This window comes from Danio rerio, chromosome 20, assembly GCF_049306965.1.
Source record: "Danio rerio strain Tuebingen ecotype United States chromosome 20, GRCz12tu, whole genome shotgun sequence".
In the NCBI taxonomy this organism is placed as follows: Eukaryota; Metazoa; Chordata; class Actinopteri; order Cypriniformes; family Danionidae; genus Danio; species Danio rerio.
In genome coordinates this window covers 57,442,520-57,454,397 of record NC_133195.1, presented here as the reverse complement: position 1 = coordinate 57,454,397, position 11,878 = coordinate 57,442,520, and the positions used below count along the sequence as shown (strand labels likewise).

At 34.8% G+C, this 11,878-nt stretch overlaps 1 protein-coding gene across 8 annotated transcripts in view; it reads left to right on the top strand.

Annotated features, from left to right (window-relative positions):
* ppp2r5cb (protein phosphatase 2, regulatory subunit B', gamma b) overlaps positions 1–11,878 on the top strand; it is a 65,404-nt gene that overhangs the window by 15,099 nt on the left and 38,427 nt on the right. For all 8 annotated transcript variants that reach the window (XR_012395556.1, XR_012395555.1, XR_012395557.1 and 5 more), the window contains one exon: positions 10,628–10,827. Coding sequence is in view for 4 of the 8 variants with exons in the window: in XM_005160898.6 (XP_005160955.1) it covers positions 10,628–10,827 (200 nt within the window). In the remaining 4 variants the exon portion in view is untranslated. The remainder of the gene's footprint in view (positions 1–10,627; positions 10,828–11,878) is intronic.

Sequence of the window (11,878 nt, the reverse complement as noted above, 5' to 3'; positions counted from 1 at the left end):
ATATTCTGATGACTTTTGGCATAAAAGAAAAAATTGTATTTGTGCCATTTGTCAGAACCAGACCTGTGCAACTTAAAACTGCTTTATGGGTCACAAATATTAATTAAAGCTTCCCAATGTTGGGTCAAATATGGACAAACCCAAGCACTGGGTTGATTTTGTTTATTAAATTTAAACACATCGTATTTCTAATGTTTGCAGAACACAGAACCAGTCAAAAGCTCTGCATTGGTGTGTGGTTTGTGTTTGGATTGGAGGATATTTGACTGAAATGCATGAATTCTTCATCTAAATATTGAGAAAATCACTTTTAAAGTTGAATAAATTAATCTTTTAGCAATGCATTTCACTAATCAAACATTGAGTTTTAATATATGATCAATATCTTAATGAAACTTGGGAAACTTAATATTTACTTAATATTCTAATGATTTTTGGCAACTTCAAGATAGTTTTAAGAGTCACAAGTGTGTAATTAAGCTACACATAAATAATGCTGGTTTGTCATAACCCAATGTTGGGTCAAATATGTACAGACTCAACCATTGGTTTAATTATTTCTTCCTAAATTTAAACGTATTCTTTTGCAATGCCTATTTTTAATGTTATCAGACACAAAATCAGTCAGAATATTGAGAATTGAGAGTTGAATATTTCAGCTTTGCATCAATATTTACTTTTGAATTGGAGAATATTTGACTGAAATGCAGGAATCTGTGTTCAAACTTTTTTAAATATTTAGAAAATCACCTGTAAAGTTGAGCAAATGAAGCGTTTATCAGTGCATTTCACTAATCAAACATTGAGTTTTGATGTATTTACTGCAGCTTATTTACAAAATGATCTCTACTTAATATTCTGATGACTTTTGGCATAAAAGAAAAGGGAGTAGTTTTCCCCTGTGCGACTTAAAACGGGTCAAAATATGGAAATAAAGGCTACACCATTAAAACATCGCTGGGCTGTCATAACGCAATGTTGGGTTAAATATCAACTATTGGCTTGATCTATTTTTTATTTAATGTAAACGTATACTATTTTTAATCTTACCAGGGACAAAACCAGCCAGAAGCGTGCATTTTTGAAGATTGATATTGTTGCAGAATCGGAGAGTTGAATATTTCAGCTTTTTATTGATGTGTGTGTTTTTAGGATTGGAAAACGTTTGGCTGAAATGTATGAATCTGAGCGGCGTTCAGCACAATGTAAATAATAGGAATGGATACCAAAACCCGGTACTTTATCGGTATCGGTGCTACATTATAAAAGGCAGAAGTATCGATAAGCTCTGACGTTAACGGCTCTGCTCTCGGTACTGGAGAATTACTGCTGAATAAACACTACTTACAGTTGTATAATCTAACTGACCAACCTTTTCTAATAGGGTGTATGCCGAGCTAGTGTTGAAAGTACACATTTATAAAACTACTTAGTGAATTACAATTCCTGAGAAAAACTACTCCATTACAGTAATTTGAGTATTTGTAATTAGCTACTCTACACCACTGATAAGCAGAAACGTGAGCAATCTGGCTAATGCCTAGTTCACACTAAAGGATTTTAAGCCTGATTTGAGCCCGATTTGGAAGTTAACGAGCTCGCCGACAGATCGGGCTGTGATCGGGAAGAAATCTGCGGGTGCTCGGCGCTCGCCGCTCTTTATGTGTGAACTACGCAGACGGAAATCCAACATTCAGCACGCTAAATATTCCAGAGCAGTCGGCCGACTCAACCCCACGTGTGGTCAGATGTAGTGACGAGCTGCAGCCAATGAGAGAGCAGATCAGCATGAGCTGAATGGCTGTGTGTTCAGGAGCTCAGCAGAAACATCTGTGATTGGTCAGAATGGGCATCGCTGCACTCGCTTCATTCTGCGTTAGCACAGACATGAGAGGAGGATATATTAACAGTGGAGCTAGAATTCTGTAACTATTAGAATTACCATACTGCTCATTCTGACCGTTCTCATATAAAACACCATACTGTCACAACATATTTACATTCAAAGCTATTATTGAGATATTAAAATTAAGCTTTGAATGTCTGGCATCATATTTAATGACACCATTACCCTAAAAATATAATCTTTTTTTGGTAATTCAGCCTATAAATATGTAGTTAAGATACTAAAACACTAAGTCATTTTGACCAATATGCTAATTTAAGGCAGAAATGCTCAGTTCTTTACTGTTTTATAATAAAAAAAATAACAATGTCAGAAAGAAATACACTGATAGTTAGAAAACGGCAGGGTGTTATTTGTTAGTTTTATTTTAAAGAGTTAAACAATTACAAAAATTAAAAACTCTCTGTGTATCTATCCACTGGAGCCTGCAGATGAGTGATTAATCCGCTGATAAATCCGCTGATTTGACGATGTTTTTAAATGCTTTCTCCAAAGCTTGAAACGCTGTCAGTGATGTAATCCGCACACAAGCAGCCAATAGTGTTCAGCTTTTCTGACGACTCCTCCCTCAAAATTTCATTGGCTGTGGTTTGGTAGCTTGAATGAGCTGATGGGGAATGAGTTGTTGTCAGATCATGTAGTGTGTGACCCCCCTCTTGTGGATCATTCACAGAGTGTTGCGTAGTGTGAACACCACAGAGATTAAAAGACACAAAGTCAAGTCATGTAGTGTGAACGGCACAGCGATCTGCTGATGTTTACAATCCTGTAGTGTGAACTAGGCTTTAGTGAAAGTGTCTTTCAGGAGTGCATCAACTGCAATGCAAAGTTTTGACTGCCTAGTTACTAATGGGAACCTTACATCATCCACATCGCTATGTCAGCAGTCAGTCACCTAAGTTAGTATAATATTAATAGTTTAATAAACACACATTCGGTTACAATAAAAACAGTATTTTATTCTGCAGTAGCCTAAATAAATCTAATGCTTTTACATCAGCTTTATTTACAAATGTAGCCTATGAAGAGCCTAATAATAAACTATGCTTATTAAGATATGATATAAAAAAACTACTTAATTTTACACTGCAAGATGCTCTAAAACTGTATTAAAAGCACAGTTAAATTCCAAAACACTGTTAACTCATTTATGTGAATGTGTTAATGAAAAATCATCAACATTATCTGATTATTCCACTTCATTTTGCACCTTAAAGAGGCTATTTTCAACTGCAGGGAGCACAAGAAACCAAGAAAGATCACGACTTCAGCCAGAAAAACTCACACATTTCCTCCAGAAGAATGATTAAAATCTGAGAGGCATTTTCCTTTAAGCCATTGTACATTCTTTTACAGGAAAAAAAATATTCATTTGTTTTACATTTATTGGATTCATTTATTTTACATTAAATATTCTATAAAGCCTCCTTTCCACTGCACACGACAAGCGACAGTCCGGAAGTCATTCATTTCCAATGGAGAGCAGTCCGGGAGCTGCGTTGAGTTCTGATCATCTCCTTATGCGGACAATTCAGATCCGAATTGAGCTGTGGATCCGTTGAAATATTAATATTATTTTATAATTATAATTATAAATATTATATTATTTATATTATTATAACTCCTGCGACTAAACCGTATGAGACCTGCCGACCGGATTTGATGTATTCCAGTGTTGTCCAAGCAGATCCGTGCGCGCAAGATGAGAAATATTAATTTATTTGGTTATTTTTAAAAAAGTCTATGTTAAAAAATAACTTTTCTGTTCATAAATGTAAGTAAGAAAGTTATAAAAATATAAATTTTGAATGTTGTCTCCAATATTTTAGCGGTCTATGAGTTTCTAGTATTCATTCATTCATCCATTTTCATTCATTTTGCATTTGCCCTCCTTTATTTCTGACACCGTGAGACTCAACTTCTCCCCCGTGGTGCACGACAACACTGAAAGTAATGTGTGACTGCCACAAGGGGGCGTATTTCGACAGTCGTATCCAAATGTCGTGTGCAGTGGAAAGGCGACTTAACAATAAAATAAAGTGTTGTTAATTCTGATCAGGTAGTTTTTGTTAATAAAGAAACACTGCAAAAAGTGCAGCGAATCGATTTTTTTTTTTTTGCACCGTCGTTGTATTTGCACTGTCATTTTATTTGTACTGTCTGTATTTTGCACTGTCGTTGTATTTGCACATCTGTATTTTACACTGTCTGGAGCCAGAACTTATTATAGCACACGTGCTGCTGATGATGTGACAGTAAAAGTGATTTGATTTGATATTAATAAAACTAGCAATAACGTTAAAACCTTAACGATACCCATCCCTAGTAGTGTATAATTGCATTGATATATATACAGTTGAAGTCAGAATTATTAGCCCCCTTTTGATTTTGATTTTCTTTTTTAAATATTTCCCAAATGATGTTTAACAGAGCAAGGAAATTTTCACAGTTTGTCTGATAATATTTTTTCTTCTGGAGAAAGTCTTATTTGTTTTATTTCAGCTAGAATTAAAACAGTTATTAATTTTTTTTAAAACATTTTAGGGACAATATTATTAGCCCTTTTAAGCTATTTTTTTTCTCGATAGTCTACAGAACAAACCATCTGTATACAATAACTTGCCTAATTACCCTAACCTGCCTAGTTAACCTTATTAACCTAGTTAAGCATTTAAATATCACTTTAAACTGTATAGAAGAGTCTTAAAAAATATCAAGTAAAATATTATTTACTGTCATTTTGACAAAAAGAAAATAAATCTGTTATTAGAAATACATTTTTAAAACTATTGTGATTAGAAATGTGCTGAAACAATCTTCCCTCCATTAAACAGAAATTGGGGGAAAAAATAAACAGGGGCGCTAATAATTCAGGGGGCTAATAATTCTGACTTCAACTGTATATATATATATATATATATATATATATATATATATATATATATATATATATATATATATATATATATATATATATATATATATATATATATATATCATGATCTTCAAACGCAGTGTGTTGACATTGGCTCTGTGGTTCAGATGTGAGTGTCGTCGCAGTGTTTTTGACATGTCGACCGCAGCCGCCACTCCCATCAGCTGAAAGGGAAGCGCGAGTTGAGTTTCTCACAGGCGTGACCTTTACACATCGGCTGGAGGACCAAAATAATGAAGACAACAAACCTGTGAAGCTGTTAATAATCATACGTGCTGATGTGTTTGCAGTGCGGAGTCGAGTTGTTTTGATCACTTTTGGCCTGTTTGTGCCTGGTGTTAGGATCAGAGGCTGATGATGCGTGTTAAATACGAGAGTAAACAAAGGTGCAGAACACGCTGTGATTTTTGGGAAGAGCCACCTGTTAGACAATGTGCTGAAATCAAGCTGGGGTTCTTGAAGTGTGCAGTTGTAAAAATGCAATGTATTTAAGTACTAGAACCCTGTAATGCAACACACGAGATAACGGTCAGAAAACTGAGTTTGAAAAATAAAAGTCTACGAAAAGTGCTTCTTGTCTGATGCATTGGGCTGTGATTATTATATTATATTATATTATATTATATTATATTATATTATATTATATTATATTATATTATATTATATTATATTATTTTATATTATATTATTTTATATTATATTATATTATATTATATTATATTATATTATATTATATTATTTTATATTATATTATATTATATTATATTATATTACATTATAATATTTTCAATTATATTATATTATATTAATTTCAATTATATTATATTATATTATATTATTTTCAATTATATTATATTATATTATTTTCAATTATATTATATTACATTATTATATTATATTATTTTCAATTATATCATATTATATTATATTATTTTCAATTATATTATATTATTTTCAATTATATTATATTATATTATTTTTAATTATATTATATTATATTAATTTCAACTATATTATATTATATTATATTATTTTCAATTATATTATATTACATTATTATATTATATTATTTTCAATTATATCATATTATATTATATTATTTTCAATTATATTATATTATATTATTTTTAATTATATTATATTATTTTCAATTATATTATATTATATTATTTTTAATTATATTATATTACATTATTATATTATATTATATTATTTTCAATTATATTATATTACATTATTATATTATATATTATTTTCAATTATAATATATTATATTATATTATATTATTTTCAATTATATTATATTATTTTCAATTATATTATATTATATTATTTTCAATTATATTATATTATTTTCAATTATATTATATTATATTATTTTCAATTATATTATATTATATTAATTTCAATTATATTATATTATATTATTTTCAATTATATTATATTATATTATATTATATTATATTAATTTCAATTATATTATATTATATTGTTTTCAATTATATTATATTATATTATATTATTTTATATTGCTTTACATTATATTATTTTAACTTATATTATATTATTTTATATTATATTATATTAAATTACATTCTATTATTTTAGATTACATTACATTACATTAAATTAAATTAAATTATATCCAGGTATCCCTAATAATAATGTGTATTTAGAGACATTTTGTCTTGAAAATATGAACTTTAAGACTCCACTATACCTATTTTTGACCAATTCCGCTTTCTGAATCATTCATTCAGCTTCAGTTGTCATCATATATTTAAGCTGTTTGAGTAATAAATAAACTATTTTCTAAATAATTAGTAATAAAAAGCAGTGCTAAAACCCCTGCGCAGCCTTGCAGGGTGTCCGCTTTGAGGAGCACAGGATTTCATCTCTGTTATTCGCAGGTGATATTGTTCTGTTGGCTTTATCACACATGGACCTTCAGCATGCACTGGTGCGGTTTGCTGCCGCGAATCAGCACCTCCAAGTCCGAGGCCATGGTGCTCCACTGGAAAAAGATGGATTAGAGCTTGGAGTAGAGCCGCTGCTGCTCCTCCACATTGAGAGAAGTCTTGAGAGATGCCTCCTGGACACCTGCCTAGTGAGGTGTTTCAGGCATGACCCACTAGGAGGAGGCCTCTGGAAAAACCCAGGACACTCTGAAGGGACTATTGGCATACTTGCACTGTGTACAATTACCTTGAACCGCTTTCATTTTAATTATTCTCAGGCACGTGATCATACTTTCATTATCACTCGTGGTTTGTTTTTACCTGCTTTCTTTTGGTCATTTTTGGTAATATAGTTTAATTATCATCCTTTACAATAACATTTCTTTAATATGAGATGAACTCCCCACTTGTGTGTAGTACCTGCTGATCTGGGACCTTTAGCCAGGACAGATTACTGTGCATATTTTAGATGCATGACAATAGATCTTTTTAAATGTTAATAAAAATAAATTGTTGAATAATATGCATGTATACAGCTATATATTTGCTTGTTTTGACACATTTAAATATGTGCCAAAGAAATAATTATTTCTTTTTGGTGTGGTTAGAGATGAATTTGGTAAAACCTTTATTCTGAGGCCTAAAAAGTCATGTCAAATAAAAACCACTTGCAATGCGACACAACCCATTTGCTCATGCACAGTGAGCAAGCTCACACACAACACACACAAACAGTGAAATGAATGAGGAGGGATGTGGACAACACAACATCTAAATTAAGTCATTTTAGCATGTCAAAGTCACATTTATTTATATAAAATATATTTTCCAAGTAGGGTTGTAACGGTATGAATTTTTTACGGTATGATAATCGTCTAAAACAATACCACGGTTTGACGGTTTCGCGGTATACGGTATGTTGCAAATGTTACAAAATAATAGAACAGTGAAGCAAATTTGACTTTTTCCAAATAATATATTTTCAGTTACTATAAACAACACCACTTACAATGAACAAATAAAAAAATAAGAAAATAATAAATAATGTGTCAAAGTCCAAATAAACATGGTGCAAATCCTCAGTAAAAAATAGATATAAATATTTACTATACTATAAATAGTTACATAACGAAACTAGATTCAATATGGAACATCCTTAGGTTTTATGTGCCAGCATGGATATGGTTGTCTGTGGATATGGATTTGGATATGGTTGTCTGCAATGCAGACAAACAGCTGCACCTTCATTTGCGTCTTTTGAAAACAGCAAGAGCAGCAGTTCGTCTTTGCGGTGTCACTGTTTTGTCATGTTTCTGTGCTGCTGTGCATGCAAAAGTACTTAGTATGAGAATCATTTCATGCAAAACTTTTTTTTTGCCTTTTATTTAGCCGCGCAGAAATGTATGCCCATCTCTCATTCCGTGTTGTTCAAAAAGCTCATTGTTTGGTCCACAAACAAAAGCGAAACCTATGCTTATTGGTTGTGATATAGCGAGTTTGAACCAATCTGGGCATGGAGGAGGGACAATGCATCAATGTATCATGTCTGGTTTGTCCGGAGACACAGTGACGAGCGTTTCTTTGTCAAATCAGCGTGGTCAAATTTTGATGACGTAACCGCACTGATTCCGGAGCCTCTGAAAGTCCGCGAATGTTATGTGATACAGCACTGGAAAGCTGAGATTCTCTTCTTTATGCCAATCTTTGAATTGTATGAATCGGATCAGCGGATCAAAAGTTATTAAACATTAAAGAGCAATACTTATTTTTAGCCGCGGGCGGCTGTCTCGGTCTTTAAGGGTTAAAACCGTTGATATGCAATTGTTCATGGTATGATAATCGTGCACGTTCAAATCGTGGTAGACCGTCATACCGGTATATTGTTACAACCCTATTTCCAAACAACAAAATTGTGGCTAGTGAAAATGGCAGGTGGCTAGTAATGTTGGAAATCTAATAGCCACAGTGGCTGGTGATCAAAAAAGTTAATGTAAAGCCCTGATTATAATAGTGTTTCAGGCATGTCATGTGGAGTCTGCCTTAAGGTTAGCATCTGAAGCTAAAGCACAAAATAACGGAAATGGTCAACTCTATTTGGAAAACAGAATCAGTTCAATTATCAGTAAATAAAGCACACCAGAGACCCAACAGACCAGAGGTGAATACGGTGCTATTCCTCAGCTCTCCACTGTTGAGATGTTGTATTTAAGAGTGTATTAGTCAGGTGTGTGTCCTCCTCAAACTGCTCCTGTGTGTAGCACTAGTGTCCTCCACATCTCCTCCTCCTTCTGTTGTGTTGTGATGTGATTTTTGACTGTGTAATAACTCTAATCATTCAGCGGAGTGATATGGAGCTGCAATGTGCTCAAAACCTGCCGGAACTACTTTAGCTGGCTTAACCATACACCTTAGAGCAGTGGTTCCCTCGAGGGGTCGCGGGACAATGAAGGAGGGTCGCCTGGTGATTTTAAAAAAATCTATTTATTATTATTAAATCATATAAGAATGACCATATTTTATCCATGACCTACTGAAGAGAAAAAAAATAGTCGTTTATAAATACTATATAGTTACTATAGTAGCTTATAGTTACTAGTTCTATTGAATTGCGACCCCAGTAGTAATTACATTATATTAAAGACACAGCAATAGCGTCAGATGCAGCAGATTGATTTTATAACACCAGGTTAAAATTTCTGGCCCATTTACAGCACTGACATTAAACGAAGAATATACCTGGGTGTATTGGTGTGTGTGTGACATTGCATACAAGGTTTCTGTATTCATAACCAGGATATTGGGCTTCGCGAGTCACTGGCATCGTCATATTGAGGGGCGCAGGCTGAAAAGTTTGGGAAGCCCTGCCTTAGAGCATGGGTCTCGAACTGGATTCCTGGAGGGCCTCTGCTCTGCACAGCTGTGCTCCAGTCCTATTTAAATTAAACACAGCTGATCCAAATAATCAAGGTGTTCAAGACTACTAGAGCAGCAGGTGTGAGTTGGAGGTTATATCTGCAGAGCTGTGGCCCTCCAGGAATTGAGTTTAAGGGTGCTTTCACACCTACACTTTTGTTTCGGAACGTGTCTCGTTTGCCCAGTTAGCACGGTTCGTTTGGCATATGTGAACAGGGCAATCGCGCTCTTTTCCGCGCCAAAGTAATCGCTCCGAGATCGCTTGAATGAGGTGGTCTCGGCTCGATTGAAACGAACCCTGGAGCGGTTCGATTGCAGTGAGAAAGCGATCCGATCCGAGCGCGGTTATATCACTGTGTTTTATGGATATGTAATAGGCTTACGGCTATATGAAGAGAGAATTATAAGTAGGGCGGGAAGTTTCGCGAGTCTCCCGGATGCCCGCAAACGAGTGAAGATCTCCCGGTAATCTCTCGTCTCTCTCCCAGTCCTCAAATAGGCATCGTCGTGCACCCTTCTCACCCCTCCCCACCGCATCTCTCCTCAAACACGTCACGCGCGCACCCTGTCAATCACCACCAAACCACCACCTCTCCTGACAGCTGAGCAGGACTCTGCAAAATAAACCCTGACACTCTGACCAATGTGAGGAGAGTTTACTCACACGTGACTTGTTTTAGCTCTTTTGATCCGATTAGAAACTTTGCAGTGTGAAAGCGAACCGCTCCAAGAGCAAAGAGCAACAATGTAACATTTGTAATCTCTGTTTCGGAACAACTGAATCCATTCACAGGTGTGAAAGCACCCTAAGATCACTGCCTTAGAATGACCATCAGCCAATCAGAGTCTAGCGCTCAGCAGACCTGTAGTGCAAGTTGATTCATGCGACTGACGGGTGTTTTTGCTTGTTTTCAGATGTTCCTCCCGCCGAGCAGGAGAAGTTATTCGTGCAGAAGTTGCGCCAGTGCTGCGTTCTCTTCGACTTCGTTTCCGACCCGCTGAGCGACCTGAAATGGAAAGAAGTAAAGCGTGCGGCGCTGAGCGAGATGGTGGAGTACATCACCCACAACCGGAACGTCATCACAGAACCCATCTATCCGGAGGTGGTGCACATGGTGAGCACTGGTTCTTTCTCAAATATTTCCCTCATAATGTTTATTAGATTCAGGAGTTTCTCACAGTGTTTCCTCTAATATTTGTTCTTCTGGAGAAAGTCTGATTTGTTTTATTTCGGCTGGGATAAAAGTAGTTTTTAATTGTTTAAAGCCATTTTAAGGTCAATATTATTCGCCCCTTCAGCAATATTAGTGTTGGATTGTCTCCAGAACAAACCACTGTTATACAATGACTTGCCTAATTACCCTAACTTTACCCTAATTACCCTAGTGAAGCCTTTAAATGTCACTTTAAGCTGTATAGAAGTGTCTTAAAGAATATCTAGTCTAATATTATGTGCTTTCATCATGGCAAAGAGAAAATAAATCAGTTCTTAAACTATTATGCACACAATTTATTAAATAAAAAACTCCCTTTAGAAAAGATTGATTTGCTTAATAAATTATGGAGTCGGACCTTCTTTGTTACCTGATATTTGCAGTTGAAATAGAGGTATCACAACCAGCAAGTGTTTTTTTTTTTTTTTAATCAAAACTGACCCAGGCTCCTCTCAAAAGATAATAAGAGGATGTACAAGAGGCATCATTGTGGATAAAACATTTAGTTTTATTTACATTCATTCATTCATTAATTTTCTTGTCAGCTTAGTCCCTTTAATAATCCGGGGTCGCCACAGTGGAATGAACCAACTTATCCAGCACATTTTTACGTAGCGGATGCACTTCCAGCCGCAACCCATCTCTGGGAAACATCCACACACACACACACACACTTTAGCTTACCCAATTCACCTGTACTTCATGTCTTTGGAATGTGGGGGAAACCGGAGCACCCGGAAGAAACCCACGTGAACACAGGGAGAACATGCAAACTCCACACTGAAACGCCAGCTGAGCATAGGCTCGACCCAGCGACCTTCTTGCTGTGAGGCGACAGCACTACCTACTGCGCCACTGCGTCGCTGCTTTTATTTGAACAAAAACTTTAATTGAGAATTTGTCATGGGTATGAACAATTTCAGGCTTCGCTGTGTATGTATATTGGTATTTG